This window comes from Boleophthalmus pectinirostris, unplaced genomic scaffold, assembly GCF_026225935.1.
Source record: "Boleophthalmus pectinirostris isolate CB_2022bp ecotype Guang Dong unplaced genomic scaffold, ASM2622593v1 HiC_scaffold_4, whole genome shotgun sequence".
Lineage (NCBI taxonomy): Eukaryota > Metazoa > Chordata > Actinopteri > Gobiiformes > Gobiidae > Boleophthalmus > Boleophthalmus pectinirostris.
The window spans coordinates 15,413,806-15,434,469 of record NW_026571353.1 but is presented as its reverse complement, the minus strand read 5'-3'; the positions used below and the strand labels follow the sequence as shown (position 1 = coordinate 15,434,469).

Sequence of the window (20,664 nt, the reverse complement as noted above, 5' to 3'; positions counted from 1 at the left end):
CAGCGTGAATAAGATTGATACAATGGCAAGTGTGCCATTTCTTTTTGCAAAATAGAATATTTCTGTATATATCTTCACCTTGAAAAGTCATTTTTAAAAATCCTTCATATTTTCTCTCTTTACAAGTCTATAACTTATTTAAAGGTTTAAGTACCTTCATTACATAATGAACAAAATCCAGACAAGGCTTCTCTATATATCAACAAACCTGAATCAATTCCCGGTTTTAACCCAGTATTCTTTTACAAGTCTTTACAAATTCTGTACACAAGTAACTATCAAATAAAATAAAACACATGGACATAATATCGCCAGCTACAACTGACAGCTGTATATTTAAATTAGGACTAAGTTACTTTAACAGAAGTAATACTGGAATCCACTCTGCTCTAGAAGAATATATCTACAGTTGCTTTTTCTAAATCCACAATTCCCTTCCCAGTCCGGCCTCTTCCTTCCAAAAAAAAATCCAACATAAAGATTTTTTTCAAAGTTAAAAGAAATTAACTTACCCATTTTTTCATTAAGCTTAAATTGTTCCTAGATTTTTTTTTTTTTAATAAGTCTGTACATTTCTTGTCAGTTCAGTTCATGAGACAGCCCCCCTTGTATTTTGTACTGTGTGGCTTGGGGGCATTGATTCATTAACTTCATTATATATACATTCTTTAGACTGTATCGGTGAACAAAATGGAGTAAGTGCTGGACATTCCTATAGTAGTTGGCGGTAAGTCTCTGGCAGGTGGTGCCTCCTCCTCTCCCCCTTCTAAAATATGCCACCCATATGACTTGGTAACATTGTTCATTGTCTTGCCTGAGGTGGCAGTAGTCTTGTTCTTGTATTGTTGCTCTTGGTGGCCCTCTGCTGGCAGCATGTGTCGCAGTGGGGCCACAGGTAGTCACTTGGGCATGGTCATGGTAGAGTTTGGGTCCGGGTTGAACAGTTCTTTGTAAAGAGGAGGGAACAGGACGTTGACGGTCTCAGGGTGGAGCTGCTGAAAAGCCTGCAGTTCCTCTGTGTGGAGTGTGCACAGGGCGGACAGTGTGGGGACACGGCTGATCAGCTGCACAGAAGAGAGAAACTATCAGTAAAAGTGCAGATATGGTTTCATGATTGATTGAAGATTTAGTTTATATTAATAGCCCTATAACACACCTAGTATTCATTTCATGGCATGCCATTTTCAATGTTTAAGAACAGCATTTTTCTTTTTATTACAGTAGTGACTTGGGGATGGGAATGGGATGAGAATTTAATCTCTACTACCATTTCATAATATAATTTTACTATATTTCATAATATAATTTTACTTTATTCAGCATTATAGAAACAAAATGATTAATTAATATTGTGATTGTGATCTAAAATAAAAATGAATGTCAATAAAAATGAAAATTACTTTTTAAAAAATTAACATTTCTCTATTTATTTCTCGATCTTAGTTCTTTTCAAGCAAAATAACTGATACCTTAGCTAATGCATCCTCATCCATGTGGTTCTTCTGCATTATGTGCTGCAAAGCAAAATATATTTTTTCCTGTAGCTTCTGAACTTTCCTGGGTTCCACCAGCCACGGCCGATCTGAGACATAAACAATGCTTATGGTTAGACCATGTATTTATCAAGAGCAATACTATAATTATTGCCTTTTTAGGTTGCATCTTTCAAGAGAGTTTTTAGGGCAAGCTTGTTCTTTTTATGTTCCCAAAATATTAGGAGGCTGCGCACTGACCTGTGGAAATGAGTACAGCAGCTGAAAACAGAGCGATCTCTTCCTCGGTGAGCTGCAGCGAGCACAAACTCTTGGCAAAGTCAAACACCGCACTCACTAAGTCGTCACAACCTTGGAGGAAGACGGCAGTGAAGGGCACACAAAAAGGAGAATGTCATTATTCTTTTTACAGCCATGTCTTTTGAGCAAAAAGAGCTAAAATTAACCAAGGGCATTTTTACTTTCATTTGGACATTGATAATATCCTGCAAATCTTACCTAGTGCTTTAAACATCTGCATCCCACCGTACTTCCCTTCAAAGAGGACAGTGTTGTTAAGAGGATTGAACGCTCTGCACATCCTGACCAGGACCACCTCCAAACAGCCTAAGACACAGTGCACATTATTTTATTTTAAAATATTTCTGATGAATGTGATGAATAGGTTTAGATTTACATTTGTATTTTTAATTCTCACCTGACTTTAGAAGCAGGATTTGATCGTTCTGGCACAGTTCCATGAACCCTGAGATGCGCTTGGCAAACTCCACAACGTACTGAATCGCATGGGTGATTTGGATGGCACACTGCTGCCACAGTACGTCCCGAGGCTAGAGGAAAAATATGTCCTTGTATTATAAAAAGATATTTATATAAAAGTAAACCCGCATGCATAAATTCCTATTTTGAAAAGTCAACAGCCACAAGAGATACTGTTTGTGCCAGTCTCAAGCCTGGACAATTTCAGAGTTCAGAAAGGTCACAAATTAAATGATACTACTACTACTACTATGCTGATCAATCCAAAAGGGAAGTAAAAAGACACTCAAATTAAACCAAAATCCTCACCTTGCTCTGGTACATCTTGACTTCTTCATAGGAGTGTGTCTGCCATGCCAACTGCTGCAGCTCATCTGACGTGTACTGACATGTTTCCAAGTGGGACTTTATGATATTCTGAGCAATGCGGTCTGCAACACAACACTTTATATTAGTGACAATAAGATGCTATGATCTCGTGCACAATATCTTCCTGATTATTAATTTTCATTATTCATTGCAATTTCCCATTGTGGAACAAATAAAAATTACCTTATCTTATTTAACACCACGTGTCTTACTCAGTTAATAGCCATCATGTATGTGCATCACATGATCTTCTTTACATTATATTTTCTACACAGTACCTTAAGATTTGAACTTTGTCTTATAGTATTGATATCCTTACCTAGCTCTCCCATGCTGACATTATTAGGTCCCAGTTGACTCTCCTGGTAGCCTCCATAGCTAAACAGGTTTGGGACAGGCGTGAGGTCATACACTGGCTCCTGTTTGATGTGCTTCATACCAGACATGTCCAGCCCTGATTGGTCGGGCGACGGCTGGGTGGAGTCCATGCCGTAGTATCCCGGGACACCTCCGTTTCCATGGCCACCCTTGGGCAGCTCTATGACATGACCATTTGCGTATGTGCCCCCAATCTCATGGTTGAGGGTGGACAGTCCATTGGTCAGACTGGAAGAGTAAACACGTGCAAGAGCTTCGGCCTCCCCAGTCTGCTGTTGCCGCTGCTCCTGAAGTCTCGCTTGGTGCTTCTGAACCTCTGCGTACAGGCTGTCACGCTGCTTTTTGGACATACGACCAAATTTTACAGCTATGTGAAAGAAAAAATGTGTTAAAACGGTTGCATATTGTACATTTAGAATTGAGATCATAGACAAATTTGGCGTCTGTATTTAAGTATTTGTTTAATTATTATTTTATTAGTGTACATCTTGAGAAGTAGACTGAATTTTGTAACTCTATTATTATAATTTTAGCTATGGAGATATATTTCACTTTTATTTTCATCTATGTCAATTTTCATGATTGCCTCTGGTTTAGATGATTGCTCTTTGAGTTTTTTTTTTTTTGTTTTTAAGACACACAGCACCCTCAGTTTCATTCTGAGAATTGTCCTACATTGTCACAATCTTGGTTTTAAAACCTATAGTATTTTAGTAAATTTCGTACCATCTCTGGACATTCCTAGGGCAAGACATTTTTGCAGGCGGCAGTGTTGGCAGCGGTTTCGGTTGGTTCTGTCAATGAGGCAGTTTCGCTGGCGAGGGCAGGAGTATGATGCGTTGTTCTGCTGACTACGTCTGAAGAAGCCCTGGTTAAAAATTCACAATGAACAGGATTGTTAAAGATTAGAGATTTACTTGTCAAACAGAATACATGTAAACTGTCAATGCTTTTAGTTGACCCAAACATATATCTGATTTTGAATTAGAGAAAGCAGATTTACATGAAATTTTCTCTCCCTACCTTGCATCCTTCACACGTGATGACCCCGTAGTGAATGCCTGATGATTTGTCTCCGCAGATTTTGCATGGTATGACTTCGATTTGGGCTGAAAGAAAAAAAGAACATCTTAAAAACTGAGGAACCCACAACAAAAGTGCTTGCTCACAGTTGGTGGGCCAATTTCAGGTTAAAAACATGGGACAAACACATGACCCTGTTGGATGTAGTAACAGCATTGTGGGTGTAGCTTGAGGAAACGACTTCACAAGGGCAGGCTGACATTCGTCCTCTCTTTGTGTCCTTGTGTGAGTGCCACACAACAGACACAAGTCAGAGGAGGCAGCTGCAAGTGTGAGTGTTACAGCTGAAGGACAGGCCCTTACAGGTTACAAAGGTTAAACTCATAATGAGAAGAAAAAAACTGTTACATCAGTAGTGCATTTCATTCCCATTTAGGCAGTTACTCCAACTCTACATTTTAAATATATTATCTGTTTTTGTAAATGTATGTAGTTTGTCCAGACTCAAACCAACAACATCAAAGCAATAAGGTATGAAATATGCTTGAGGACACTTCTGCTACAAGTATGACTAATGGTATTGTATAATCACTAGTATTAACTTTACTACTACCACACATAGTACAGACTTTTTCGTTCACAAATGCTTTCTCAATTTATTGTCTGTTTTTGCTATGTGTACAGCTTGCCTTCATCCTAAAATCCGTACTTACTGTGTATGGGCAGATCCATGTATAGTCACTAGCAAAGGCACAGAACATGAACAAACTAATACAAAGAAGCACCTGTCGCAGTTGTTTTTAATTGTCCATAATGTTGATAAATGAGGAGTGCAGCTGGGGTGTGAGAGGTAGTCAGGTATGTCTGCTGAGATGGCATACTGTCTATAAAGAGATTACACCGCCTTTCTAATCCTAAATTATTTCCCATCGCACAGTCTCTGTTGAGCCTGGCCTTAGCTACATCTGAAATAGCCATTCACTTCTAATCTCATTGTAGAAGTACAACTTTAGAAAATTCTTCAGCTTGTAACGAGTTCAAGCTGTATGTAAAACTATTCTGGCCAACAGGACGTAACTGTAAATGGGCATGCTCAGTGAAGGAATGAGTGTGCAAAATATGTTTAATTGGATAATCCTAGTATATCAGGATCAATAGAGACAATTATGTCTGTCTAAGCAACAGGACAGGTACTAACTACTACATGTTTGTTATCAAAGATAACACCACGACAATCAGTTGGCAGCAGGGGTGACAACTAGTCCTTCTATTTGTTGTCTACATGTCACAAATATTCTCAAGACCTAAATGCAAAAGTGTTGTGAGACGAAAATGTGAGAGTACCACGAAACTACACTTTCTTTAAACATTTAAGAAGACCAAATTGACTTTTTATTAGCATGCTTTCATTCTATGACACGTACATAATTCTTTTTAATATGACATTTTAAGAAAGCGCCATTATTACATAAACCTTAACATGTTATTGCATTCATGTTAGCAAATGACCTTTGCACTTGCTGGGGCGCAGCACTTTTAAAGTCTCCTTTTTATATATTTGGTGATTTATGGTGGGGCTTAAGACGTGACCCAGTTCTAGTGATTTCTACCCTACCGGCTCCAAACTGGGTCAGAGCACTGGACTGGGACGGGACTACGCACACACCGAGCTGTCAATGAATGGGGCCTGTATCAGGCTATTTATAGACAGTAAAAACAGGTCAGTTTCAGCCCGGATGTGATGCTTGACTATCAATACTCTACATACACAGTAAATATTCAAAATTGACTCAAGTTTTGGGCATTTCCAAAATTCTCGGTTGAACTGAATCAGAGCTAAGTAAGTCCAACCCACACCTGCCACAGTGCTATGAATATGCATACTAATTATTTAAAGTGGTTTGAACATTTGTTTTCCAGTTCTAGTGATTACAGTGTATCTCTTACTACATTTGGCTTACTGGATATTGTGTGCGCCTTTGCATCACATAACCAGGCCTAAAGCAGTCCGGCATGTGGGCATTGTTTTATTGTTCTCCCAAGCTTGTTTTTCAGGACTCGAGTAAGCATCTCTCCTCTTCATTTTAAGCCACCCAGCTAAAGACTAAGTACAAAAATAAAAATGTTAGCAAAATGTGAATATATTCTACTGTACGAGTGTGTGGGTGGTGTTTTGTGTATTGTTCAGGGGTGTGTGCTGTGCCTTTTGCCGATGGGGACTGTCAGGTAGGATATAGGAAGATGGTCATGACAGCATCGAGGTTGCCAGGACGACCACCCACTCGAGGATGTCGTCTGGCTGCCACGGCGATGATGTGCTAAGCTGTCACATGCTAACAGGAAGTGATGTCATGGCTTACAGTTCATCCAACTCCCACTTCCTCATGCACTTGACAGTGTGCGCTTGCAGCATTTTTAAATTTTAGCTGGAGCAGAGAATTATGGGAAAATAAACAGTCATTGGTGTTTGAATAGTTGATAATGGAAGGATTTAAACTTAAATATTATAGTTAAAGTTTTCCTTTCTGTCACTTTTTCTTTGCTTACCTTTGGTTACCATGGCAAATCATATGCACTGCCTCCTAGCAAAAGGTTCACTAATGCCAGATGCCCTTCCCGATAAGCCCCACTATAATAACTTGGATATGGCATAAAGAATATATAGGCTTATAATTTTGTGGTATCAGTTGTGGTAGTGATGTAAAATAAGAGCAGAATTTAAAATGTGGAAAAAAGCATGTATTTTTTGGACATATATTAACCTCTCGCTTTATTTATATGTATAATAATGTCATAGAAAACCTGATTTGACCCAGTATGTCTGAGTGAGTGACAGGTTATTATGTAAGACTGCAAGGCTGGCACTTCTCAGCTAAGAGAAGGATCAGGACAATCTCTGGAGAGAACGTGACAAAGACAGATAACTCCAACTAACATTAAAATAACACAGACATATTTTGAAGTTGTACAAATGGTTGGAAATACCATGAGGGTTTGCCCACGTGAATGTGTGAGTGATTGGGTCCACGAGGGTTGTGTTGCACTGGCACGTGTGTTATCATAATTGATTTTTAATGAAGTAAGAATCTCCTGTGTATTACTTAGGCTGGCCCTCTCTCTAAATAGAGCCCTAATTATCCATCTACATAGCACCGCAGCAGCCAACACTGATATCAGAGCAACACTTCAACAGCAGTGGCTTTTGTAAGGCTTCATGGTACTATTAAAGGTTACGATGACGCATTAAGAGTCAATGACAATCTTGTCAATAAAAGGAGAAAATTATGTAGGAACAAATTAGGGCCACTAGGTGATGCTAGAATTTTTTCTTTTTACTTATTATTACTCTCTAAATTGATGTTTGCCTCTCACATATGATTCTTATTAACTTAATCTGAACTTCTGCTTTGCTTAATTTGACCTAAACACGTTCATCATATTCAGAAGTGGCGAAAAATTCGATAAAATATAGGTTTCTGCACGGCATAAAAAATCGACACAGCGCCACCTGGAAAAAAAATTTTGCAAACGTCCCGGTCAACTTTGTCGTAAACGAAATTCGGTACCACATTCATCATGTAAGACAAACAAAAATTTAATGGCCACGCCCCCTGACAAACCAGAAGGCGGCCATTTGGATTGAAAGTCCGCATTTTCGTGTCATTGCTTTGAACGAACTCCTCTGAAGGCGCTTCACCCACATGAAAATACCGTACATCATCTATGGAACATCTAAAGTTAGCTGATTTTTTGATAACTGTTTTACGTGCGGCGATTTCAAAAATTTCTAATTTCAAGTGACATTATTTGTTCCTGTTCCACATTATCCGACAAATTTGAATCACTATGTGTGATCAGTCTGAATATAATACACTATAAACATGTGATGAACACTATAGCGCCCCTATAGACAACATTTCAGATCTGCACCAAATTTGGGAATTAAATTCTATGCATGATAACGAGCAAAAATTATATTATGGACATGATACATTTTGATGCAAAGACTCAAAAATTTGGCGCCTATGGGAACGTGTCAACTTTGTCATAGAGCATGAAATTCTACATACATTTGTCATGTCAAGACAAACAAAAAATTTATTATGGCCACGCCCCTGACAAACCAGAAGGCGGCCATTTGGATTGAATTTAGTCATTTTCGTGATTGCGTTTGAACAACTCCTCTGAAGGCGCTTCACCCACAGGCTGAAAATCACGTACATCATCTACAGAAGTGGAACATCTAAAGTTAGCTGATTTTTTTTGATAACTGTCATTTAAATAAAATAATTTCATGAAATTTGCTCCTGTATTTAATAAATTTGAATTAATGTGTGATCTCAGTCTGAATATAATACACTATAAACATATGAAAAAACTATAGCGCCCTATAGACATGAAACATAACATTGTCGGATTTGACCAAATTTGGGAATTCATATTAATGATAGAAGAAAAAACATATATTACTGACATGGGAATTTTTCAAGGTTGGCCAAGGGGGGCAAAGAACATTACTATGTCATTTCGCCATTTGCAGGCACAGAGTTTGCGGGCACGGCGTTTAGGGTATGGTGTTGGCGGGGAGCAACATTTGCGGGCGTGGCGTTCGCGGGCGCGGCAGGCGAGGGCCGTTCGACGCCGCTTGCGGCTTTAATTACTTATTATTACTCTCTAAATTGATGTTTGCCTTCACATATGATTCTTATTAACTTAATCTGAACACATGGTGCTGTGTAATAGTGGATTTAAAAAAAAAAATTCTTCCTTTTTAATAATTTTATGTTTTTGTCTCTTCACTAATAGCATTATACATTATCTTTTATTCATGTTGTGATTTACATATACATTTGGATGTCTGATTTTCCAATTCTGGAAATGGCTCAATATTGTTACCGTTTGACTAAAGCATTAAAAAAATTACAAAATGAATTCATTCTGATAACATAAAGATGTTATGCGTAATAAATAAAATAAATAAATGTATTACTATTAGAATTTCATAATATTTTAGTTAATCCATGTTTCAGTTTCTTTCTGCATTATAGTCTTAATGTAGTAATAGTAGTTAAAGTAGTGTATGGACTGTAAATAATCTATGTGACAGTGAATCTTTTTTTTTTTTTTTTTTGTGTGTGTATGCAGTCAAATTTTGCCTACAATTAAAGACATACAATGAGACACATGTCAGTCTTATAAGACCTAAGCAGTGCATAACATTACATTTGTGGTTACAACATGCTGCACATTCACCAACATGTTATTGCAGTTCAAATCACTTTTCCACCTTAACTTTTTCCCCTATGCGAGACACTTTGAGAAAGGCAAACACAACTCCTACTGTAGTCCCAGGGGTTGATTTGTTGGGGATGGATGTGGGTGGGTTTTTTCTCCATTTCTCATTAAAAATCTTCCCAGTTAACTAGATCTCTTCTGGGGAAAAAGTCGGAGATCAGCACTTTACCCCCCACCACATTTCTTGTTAAATTTCAACAACTCCAGCTCTGGCCTCAGATGTCTATACACTGTGAATTATGCTATCACAATTCACCATATCCTCTCTATTCTGTTTGTAAGTGGCTGTGTGACTAGGAAATCATTTGACTATTTCATGATCTATTTCCATCTTGCAGCGTTAACTTTCTACTCATACAAGCTTAGAGAAATATGTTTTTTTCCTATGGAGCCAATGATGAAAAACAATAGGAGAACTTGGGTTGGAGTGATCACCAAAGTGGATAGCACAGACGGCTGGGAATAGCAAATAGTGGAGAGGCTTGGGTTGTTTTCCCATGAGCCCCCTGTCATATTTTCACTTCATACTGCCCTATTAAATCAATAAAACACAGCCGGCAAAACAGGTTTCAAATGGACTTATGGAGAGACTGCATGCTGAAATACTTTAATGTTTTTTTTGTTTTTTTTTTTGTTTTTTTTTTTGCACTTTTAAGTTTAAAATATTGTTTAAGAATTTATTATTTTACTTCCTTTTTGCAACAGACAATAGATTTGCAATTGGAGAGAAAAGATATTATCTAGAAAATTCAGTCCAACGAAGGCATCAGCTCCATTTCGCTCTAATTTGTGGTTTACATTAGGGCTGCACGAATTCACTCTAATTTGTATTTTACATTAGAGCTGCACGAATTTGATTTAAATAAAAATGTAATTGTGATTTTTCTAAAACTGCAGGTTTAAAACATGTTTTTTTCTATAAAATGACAGATATTTTGTTGCAATGGAAATTCTATTATCTAAATAATAGCAGCCACTGAGATATGATAATTGCCCCAACTCAAATTTCTATTATATTGTGATGAGGAGTTACTAAAACATAGATTTTAATATACACTGTGAAGTGTGCTGTTTTGAAACTGGCTTAATATTTATTAAGAAATTATTGAGTCAAAATAAAATTATTTATAAAAATAGATGATACCCTGCCCCACTTTGATCAGTTGACCTCCGTTATGCATTTATTTGACATTATTTAACTGTCCTGTGCGGGGTTTTTACTGGTTAGTTTCAAGTGAGTTATTGAATACGTGTAGTGATGAAAATGGCATAGCTAACAATTGTGTAGCATCAGAAACTATATTATAATCCTGAATCCTCTTTCTTTGCGTGTACAGTACAATCTTGTGTGTAAAGTGGGATATAGCAATAATCATAGAAAACCCCTCCCCCATTAAAATCCTACGTCGCTAACTCTGCCTTTGTCCACTCCTATAGAGACACAGACACGTTAGTCACCTCTACCCTCACCCCATACAGTTTTCCAGTGTAAAAAACTGTTGTGAAAAAACTGTTTCTTCCACCCTCCCCCTTTGCACTGTGTGTCAGAGGGCACAAGCTCGTCCAGTCTGCCATGAGGGCCCAAAAGCACTCTGGGTAATTGCTCAGCTAGCAGGTCTAGGATCAGCTGCGGTTTGCTCACAGAATACAGCGGCGTGACGTGATTGGACGCCATGGAGAGGCAACAGAAGGGGGCCACTGGCTGTCGTCCAATGCATCGATTCACACACACACATGCATCCACGTTTGGACAGACATTTTTGATATGCTTGAACGCATGCATTACTGTTTTTGAAAATTTTACAGTATAATTTCTATGCATGCTTAGTCACATCACACACACACAATGCAATGTCCTCAGATGGATATGAGAATGTGGGAAAACTCCACAGGGTATTAGACTAAGTCCCGCCTGCATTTATACTTGTACACCCCCAAACACATCATGCCCATCTGCCTCTTCAAATCTGCCTCTCATGGCCACTGTACACACATGCTACACAGGCAAACGCTAGCACCTCAGCCCCCTGGGTGACCTGTAGGACCCCTGTGACCCCTGACCTTTTCTTAAGGACTGACAAAGTGCAGCGCGGTGGAAGTAATTTGTCCATGTGTGAGAGATCCTGCATCTGGTCATTATTGTCTGTGAGCCACCCACCCAAACATGCTGCCAGTTTCACACAAACTGTATTGTGGTGGTACTTTGACATTATTTGTCATGTGTCAGTAATAATATTTTTTAAAAGACAGACAGACAAATCTAACCATTTTAAAACAATTGAAAATGTTTGTATTTTTTCAAACTATGCATTATGCAGAAACTAACTGGCCACTTTTTGGGGCAAACCAGGTCTAAAAATGCCCATAGTTACAAGATCCACTTACATGTTACATGCATAAATAAATTGAATAAAATTTGTGATTAGTACTTGGTATACAGAGTTAACCCCCAAAACTTACGGCCTGCTCTCCCGATAGAACCTGTGCCTAAAACCAACATGGGGGGGCAGATTGATCACATTGTACATAATAACAGAATAAAAGAAGTGGATGATAACATAAATGAGAAGTTGTCTTGGATTGAATTTCTAAATGTTCAGGGCTTGAACAAGGTTAAAAACATTTTTCAAGGTGACTTTAATTCTGGATTCTATCTCCTAACATATTAACTAATAGTTGGACTCTCATGTGCCTCCAAATTTGCCAGACGCTGCTTTGGTGAAACAGTACAAATGAATGGAACATGAGTGTTACAAACAAGTGTACAGAGTCCTGCTGTTTCATTCCCAAAGTGAGAAAATGGTGTTGTGCCGGCACTGGCCCTGTCCTCATCTTGCTCCAGCCGACGCTCCTCCTCCTATGGTGTGTTTCTGTTGAGCCTAATTGCAGATGACAGTCTGTGTGTGTGTGTCTATGAGGGGGAAGGGAGTGGAGAGAGAGGTGGCTATCCCAGAGAGGCGCACACAGCAAAGCCACACAAAATATAGTTTGATTTTTTAATAGGTGCAGAGGAATTTGTCTGATATTGCCAAATTGTGCTGATGCATTGCAATATTATGCCTAATTGCTGAGATGATATTGTGTTGGAAACTGTGTAGTTATTATAAAAGGTTTAATTGAAAACACACAACATTCCTTATTATTATTATTTAAAAGCATTTTCTTTTTTTATCAGCAGGCTTTGAACAATGAAAACAGTAATTTGGCTAAAAGTTCATCAGAGAATTCTTATGATTAAAAATTCTGATTTTTATGAAAAATATGAAAGTAAAAATATTGTATGCATGCCCAGTTATTCTATCCACATCTAATGTAAGCTATGAAAGAATCACCTGAATGTGTCAGTGATTTGTGTAATAAATATGGTCTTGATTCTGAATATAACAAAGTGTGGCTTGAGAAAGGCATGTGGCGGTTGTGTTGTTATGCAGCTTTAGTTTCCGTTATGTGATGTGAAAGGATTTGGATGTATGTGCGTTTGAGCGTGCCTCTGAGCCCTTCGCTGCAGTGTGTGAGGGGATGTGTGCGTCCTCTCCCAGGGATGGCCGCTAATAGCTCGCCTCGGGCAACAATTTAACTCAGCCTAACAAGGTTCTCCCCAAAGTGGCCCCAGGGGCATCTCTCACAGGGGCAAATTGATCACAAAGACTATCAGAGACAGGCAGTGCAACAGCCAACTCTGTCCTCACCTGCTCCATACTGTCCCCTGTTCTCTGTAGGGTTTAACTCCACATTGCTTCAGCAGTAGGGAAACAGTAGACATAAACTGTACTCAAACAATTACTACAAATACGATGTTACTCAGACGTTCATTCAAATATTTACAGAATGAGAAAATATAGTCACTAGTATAGTATCTGATCTAGACACAGGATATTTACAAACAATAAACTTGACTTAATAATTGAAATAAAAACATAATACAAAAGACACAAATTGAGTTTTGGTAGGTAACTTAGACTACACAAAAATGTAAAGAGTATATTGTATTGTAAGTATTAAAAATAAAGGGTACTTTAAAACAAAGTAAAGCTTCTTTTACTAATTAAAACTGTGCACAAGTATACATAAACTTGCTAGAATATCTACCTTTTTCAAATGACATAACAATTTTATTACTTCATGATACATTAACAAAGGGGTTGTAGTGGTGATCTGTATGAGGAGAAAGGGAGGGAGTGTTTGCACTGAAAAAGATGGGCCTAATATAAGAGTCTCTTCAATGAGATTACAAGCACTAAAACAGGCTAATCTTTGCCATTAAGAAAAGTTGCCACTCCAGGCTAAGTCAAATTATAGGCTTATTGTGCTACTGGGTTTGTGAGGCAGAGCACCTGACTGCACCCATTCACAATGCAGGACCAAGAGCCATGCTTAAATCATACACAATATTGTCAATGATACACAAATTATATGGACAGTCAAATTCTTTAAAATTATAATGCTTTTAAGCGATGAAATGGTGCACTTTTGGTTGTTCATTTCTCCTCTAACTGTGAATGTGCTAATGTTGATGATAGAAGATGTAGAAACATTATGCAAGTTTTAACATTGCATTTTCAAACAGAATGAAAAAAATTTACAAAAACAGCTTCCATTGTAACTGAATATGCATAATTTGATAATAGCACATGTGATTTAAAATGAGCCTTTCTTGGTCAGTGGGCCGGTATGCTGCAGTATAGACTAATCTCCTTTAGTGTAAACTGAAGTCTGAAGCAGTAGTGGACTTTGGATTGGACTGGTGTGGGTCCAGCCGTTAGTCATTGCTAAAGGGAGCTCTAGTCTGACAGTTTGGTTACAGTCAGATTCTTTAACCCATGAAATAGATTCTGTCGACCGAAGACAATTTCTGATTTAATTGTAGAAAAATGTTTACTGGCTTCTGTATTTAGTGACTCTTACTCAAGCTCTCACAATTGCTGTAATGCACCATTGCACTATTATATAACACTTAAGTCCCTCCACTTGTTCCCTTTCCTTATCTCACTCACTCACTTAGGCATTATTTACTCTTTGTTTCCAAAAGGTAATTACAATAGATATCTATATAAATGAATTTCCAATGATAATGTTGAGTAATTACATGGACACCATTCTAAATTAGCTCTAAGTAAAATACAAATTAATATAGTACAAAATAGGTCTTAATTTTATTACTCTATGCTTGCTCTCATATTAATAATTAATATGCACACAATGTCAGGTCTTGTTGTAGCATAGTCATTTGTAAGGTTATAAATTGCACTCCAAAGCAAAAAATATATGCTTATGTTTGTGACAGCATAGTTTTATTACAAGAGATCTACTCGTTACATGTATGAACGGTCTATCTAGTGATATCGTCATCTTTAAATAATATGCATTTTTTACATTTAATAAGCTCTCGCCTGCTCCTTCTCTTCAGTATAAATCAGAGGACTCTGCGAATGCCAGTATTGAATATCATTGTACCTCCGCTGAGACACACTGCCTTTATGGATGACTTAAAGTGACAAAACACGCGACGAAGAAGACGACTATGACTGGGAGGCAGATTTAGACTTTCCGAGTGGTTCGAGCCGGAATCCCTCGCAGCTAAGATTTTAAAGTGGAGACATAAACCAAAAGTATAGCCCACGCTTTGTATGTGTAAAGATTAGGAAAAGCAGAGTATTCGACTTGGGGGTAAAAACAGGGAGAGAGAGGGAGACAGTTTTCCCTAGACGAGCGGCGCATACGGGGACAAAACCAACATGGAGTGCACACAGAGCTCATGCTAAACAAACAGACTATGATAGCAGCACAGTGGGACAATCCGGGCCACACACAGCATGCTGAGAAGTTTAAGTGCCGGGCGCGTGGCTAAAGGTTAGACACAAGTTTAGGTGTGGAGGAGAGGAAATGTTGAGACAGGGACACAGCTGGAATGAAATGTAAAAGGCAAAGCAAGTTATAATGGGAAAACTGGTCCTTCAAACTACAACATAATTTAAACCTAAATTGAGTTTAATTTTGAATAGCCGCTGTATTGATTTGTTGATAAGTTGATAAGTTAACTACTATTTTGATGATATAAGACCACACTAACTTGACACCCTTATTCTCAGGGGAAAATTATTTTGGGAAATTTGCAATGAAATATTTCAAAATATATCTTACTTAATCCTTTTTTTCTGCTTAAGAAATACTGTTGTGCAAAATTATTCATATTTTACTACTTATATTTTTCCATGTAATTTCAATTTGTATATATATAACCAAATGAAGTAAGACTAGTAATAACTGCGATGTATTACAATGTGAACACCTAATCAGGATCCTAATCAAGCTAGTATCTGGTAATATTTATGATAAAATACAATCCATAATCCATAGAACACTATATACACAACACATGACACCAGATTTGCCATATTTACAGTACAGGGGGCCAGTGGTGTTTTGCAATGCAGCTACAGTAGAACAGTGGTCTCAGTCAGTTCAGTAGGGCTTGGGTCTGACGGATTAACAGTGTGGCCTGCATGGAGCTTGGGGTAATCTCTCCACTCTTCTTACATAACACTGGGCCATTAGTCAGCACAAATACACAATAAACCATGCAATCAACAACAACATGCTACCCGCATCCCAGCTCTGCATCGCACTTACCAGGTGTCCCATTATAACACAATATTGAATGCCATAATGAAGTGCATATTGTGGTAAAACTGCTGTGTCCCGCTGTCTTTTTAGTTTTCTATTGTCAGAGTCATTTTGTAACTCCTCCACTCTCCCTTTTAGTCGCTCATTTGCCTAAACCTTACATAAACAACATGTGTAGGTCCCTGGACATTATAATAAAGACAAACAATATTTAACCTGGTAAATAATTTGAAATAATGTCATTAAAGTTGGACATATGGATTCTTTGAAACAAGCGACTTCCGTTTCTGAATGAGCATTGATCTGGGATGCTTCGGGATCGGACAAATCAATGACTGCCACTGCCTCTAGAGTAAACGGGAAGGGACTAATGCTATTGGCAAGAGGCCATCAAGCGTAGTATTATTGTAATTATTATTATTATTGTATTGCCATTATTGCAAGAGCATATTTTTAACACATTTTTATAAATGACTGTAATGTGCAAAAATTATGGAATGAAGAAAAAACTGATTACATACTCAATACAATACACACAATAAAAAGTGCACAAAAAATCTTAAAATTTAAGCTAAGTTAGTGTTTTCAACCCATTCAGGGTTTCAGCTTCCTGTTATATGCAATAGTTTGAGGACTTTTTCCCAATTCAAAAAATAATATGTCATTTTAAATTGTTAATCGCTATGGCAACAGTCCTAATTTGTCACCATTCAGAAACCCATGGATATCTTGAAATGGTGCAGGCTATTAATAAAACTTTATTATTACTAAGTTTTGTTCATGTCCATAATTTCTCTTATAATTACTCAATTTTGTCAAGAATGCAGTATTTCTTTGAACAAAAAGTCACCTTTACACACACATATTTTTTTACACTGTTTAGCAACAAATAACAACTAATCTGAAAATTAGTAACACCAAATGAGATCTGACCCTAAACACTAACAGTCATACATACATATCATATACAGGGCAGGGACTTCCCCTTTCCCTGTGTCCCGACTTGTCCTGCTATCTTTTCCCAGAATGAAGAGGAGTGCGGGGGATGCTGATTGACACATATCGCTAACGTAGCAGATCAAGTGGCCCCGATCTGCCCTCCTCCATATCCCTGCCTGTATATGGCTGAACCCTGTGACCTGGCTGCCCTCTGCATTTATGGTGTAAGGGCTCAGAAAAGGGAGCTTAGCCAAGGGTAACAGGCTTGAATATACACAAGGATCACAGCGAGGGGAAACAAGGAAACTATTGACTATGAAAAAGACACAGCATATAGGCATTTGAATTACTCACTACTTGAGTAAATTCATTGTACTTCTTTGAAATGTTTTTTTTTTTTTGAGTAGAATTTCTTGAAGTAGCAAAAGACTACATTTTCTGGCTGCACTATGCAGCTTGTGCATTTATGGAGCCAATTATGGCTTTTAATTGAAATATTGTTGTTGTATGCAAATCATAATACACTGTAAAAAAAATAGTATATGCTTGAATGGGTAATAGAGCTTGTGTAAAAAAGTAACTGAAGAAACAAAAATTAAAAAGGTAAAATATATATCAAACTAAAAATGTAAAACAAAGGCAAAAAAGCTTTCAAACTATACACACATATAAATTTCATATATTATGTACATATAAATATATATTTAAAAAAGAGATGGGCAATGTCTGAAAATGTAAAGTACTTTTACTTCAAAGTATTACTCAACCTGAAGTAAAAACTCATGTTACTGTGAATGTAATTGTAACAGAGCAAATGTACAAACCCCCATTTATTACCCTCAAACTTGAGTCTGTATGACTCCTCTTATGGTGACTCATATCCACATACTGTCAAATCTATTTTACTCTGCCAGTGCTCTTCCTTTCGCTTCAAAAAGCCCTGTTTGCTACTCATCCTCATCATGGTGCCATTGAAATTACAAAATTAATCCTGTTTACAACCTACACATCCCTGACACACACGGCAAACACAAAGCTCCATTTTGTAGGATGCAGAAAAGGCCTGGTGATGTTACATTTGTGTGTTTTTGTCCCTTCCGGTCGATGGGGTGACATCATGTTCAGTCAGCGAGCTTCAGGAGCAGTGGCTATTGTTAAATGATAATTACCACAGCTTATGAGGGGCCTGTATTTTTTATAACCTTGTGGCGGTGAGCGCATTTCCCTGCACACACACATCTTTATACACAGGTCGGGAGTGGGGGCCGGCGCGTAGCCCACTCTGATTTAATTCTATCTGACAAAACCCTTTGGGGCGTGCAGAGGCAGGCAGAGAGAGAGAGAGAGTAAGATGGAGAGAGGAGCAAGCATAGACACACACATGTAGCAGAGCAGGACAGAGAGAGAGACGCTTCAGGGGCCTCATCGGACGTCCAGTGCTTTAGAGTGAGAGCTGCTACTGCTGCTTTTGGTTGGCCCCCCACCCCAGAGACCCCCTTCCCAAACATGCATGCACGAGAGCGGACGCATGGCCCATCTGAAAGTAGACTGATACAAGGTGCATGGACAGAGTAGTGGGCCTCAGGACCAGACAGACAGGAATGAGAGAGGCCTCCACATGCTTTTACATGGCCTTGAATCCACAGACAAGAAACACATGGACATATGTAGATGTAAACAGGCATAGAATAGATAAATGTTTAGATGTATATTTAAAGATAGACACACAGACAGATAAACTATGAACAAATGGGCTATGTTACAAAAGTATAAGCTAGTAATATGTAAATGGACAGACTTTATTTCTACAGAAATTATTGGTGTAATTGATGCAAGCTAAAATATACAGTAAATAGCAATACTTTGTATCACTTACACCTGAGTTTCAGTTTTATCAAAATGTTCCAAAGAGCTAGGGATGATTAGAAAATGTACAAATATGTGAATGAATTAATGAATTCAACACTATTAAGGTAATAACACAATCTAGGAAATTGTGCATACTGATTCCGCTTGGCCATATCTCCACGTCTGTAATTGTCTAAATGTCAGGTTAGGTCAGAGAACATTGGGGTATTCATTAGACACAAAACAGTAGCTCAGATAGGGCCAGTGTTGCAACTTGACATCATGTTTAATTGCTCAATATTAACAGTAAATAACACCAACCCCAAAAGCCGACATCACCCACGTGGCCTGTTCCAGTTATTCCCAGCAAACAGAGACGCGCTGCTTGTTCATATTTACCCTGGACATTTAGAGAGCTGAGGCCTGTCTGATGGTGTGAGCGCGAATAAGGACATTGACGCTGGATTTGAACGTCCCCGGCGCTGGGCACAGTGTTGGAGAAAATGGGTTAGTGGAGCGCGTGAAAACAACTCTTGAAGAATTCGATAAAGTTCGACAAAGAAGCGATAGGAAATGAACAGAGCGAGTGCGTAATCTGATGTGCAATTTCCACTGGTGCTGATTTAATAATTCAAGTGAAATTTAATGCCGTAGGTGGCCTGTGTTTAATTCCCAGCTACGGACTCAAATGATTTACATTAGGCCAATTTCAGCAAATCAAATCAATTTGTCAAAAAGAAGCCAAGTTGAAGAATTAAACTTTATGCGTTTGGAAGCTAGAAAAGAGACTTGCACGTGGAAGGCATGAGTTCGGAAAGTGAAACGTCCTGGTTAAAGTTTGGGGGGAAGCATGGACCTGACCCGTTCACGTTACGTGTTTGTGCGGTGCAGGGAATGGGTCTTACCTCGCATGGTGTTGGCGTCGCTGGAGCTGGTGCTGAGAGTGGCTTCCCAAAACAGCAGTCATGAAGAAATAAACATAAACACTTAAAAGGGGAGGGGGTTGATGTTGGTATCGGACGAGGGGAATGATCCTTGTATTTAAAAATGTATATTAAAATGAAAAGTGCTGGCGTCGTTGCGCGTCCACGGGCTGCCCTGAGAGGAGACGTCTGTGCGCTAAAAGCATCCCAGAGCGGAGCGTGGGGAGGCGGGCTGGCTGAGGTCGGTGAGCAGCTCGTGTCTTGTGCTCGCGCTTCTCATGACATCTGCGCTCTCACCTCTGTGGGAGGGTTTCACTGTTTTCTGCGCGCGAGAGGGAGGGGAGGGAGCGCAGAGCCACACGAGGTTGGAGCTGGACGCACGGATTGGACCCAATCTCTTTGCTCCGCCCACTCTCGCCTGCTCTCCACGCGCACTCGCGCAATACGCGCGCACGAAGACGTTCGGCCGCTGCCAGGGCACAGTACACTACAATTAGTCTTGTCACTCGCCACAATTACAGGTAGTTTATGAGAAATAAATGTGTTACAGTTACAGGACGTAAAACAGTTTAGGGATATTTCAAGGCTTTGCAAACATCCCATCATTACCCCAACTTAATAGGCTACCTCTTTTGGCTGATTGTGATAGCAACACTTTTATGCATATTATTTATGTATATTTTCACATAATTCAATAACATATCTTGTTCTGTACTTTGAATTACTTTCGTCATGAATTGTGTTCTAAAGTTGCCTTGCTTTTTGGTGGGTTACTCTAGGTTATTTTCAATGTCTTTTTTCTTTCAATAAAACAAACATACCAATACTTATTTTCACACTAAGTCTGTACTTTTGCCATGTGCTGCTGCTGCTCTTCAACGTCACAGGAACCAGTAACTACAAGCTCAAATGAGATTAGAAGGAACATAACATAAAACCAAAGTATTTTAGTCTGTCTATTATAAGTCTAATTAATCGTCATTATTGGTTTAAGCAGCTAAACAAAATACAAA

At 38.5% G+C, this 20,664-nt stretch overlaps 1 protein-coding gene across 2 annotated transcripts; it reads right to left on the bottom strand.

Moving 5' to 3' along the window:
* Positions 1-533: 533 nt before the first annotated feature.
* rorb (RAR-related orphan receptor B) lies at positions 534-19,732 on the bottom strand. Of its 2 annotated transcripts, none has more exons than XM_020935473.2 (10): positions 19,634-19,732; positions 4,023-4,108; positions 3,726-3,867; positions 2,941-3,366; positions 2,562-2,683; positions 2,191-2,323; positions 1,992-2,099; positions 1,734-1,844; positions 1,470-1,582; positions 534-1,064 (listed from the first exon to the last, which is right to left on the bottom strand). In XM_020935473.2, the coding sequence occupies exons 1-10, from the start codon at positions 19,638-19,640 to the stop codon at positions 900-902; spliced, it is 1,413 nt and encodes a 470-aa protein (XP_020791132.1). In that variant the 5' UTR covers positions 19,641-19,732; the 3' UTR covers positions 534-899. The 2 variants fall into 2 exon arrangements, with proteins under 2 accessions (XP_020791132.1, XP_055017598.1); XM_055161623.1 differs by lacking the exon at positions 19,634-19,732 and adding an exon at positions 4,736-4,754.
* Between the last annotated feature and the right edge of the window lie 932 nt (positions 19,733-20,664).

Excerpts from the sequence above, each read along its gene's own strand:
- rorb (XM_055161623.1), bottom strand. Across the intron at positions 2,324-2,561 it reads TCAAGATGTACCAGAGCAAG|CCTCGGGACGTACTGTGGCA; the intron begins GTGAGGATTTTG and ends TTTTTCCTCTAG. Across the intron at positions 2,100-2,190 it reads AATCCTGCTTCTAAAGTCAG|GCTGTTTGGAGGTGGTCCTG; the intron begins GTGAGAATTAAA and ends ACTGTGTCTTAG.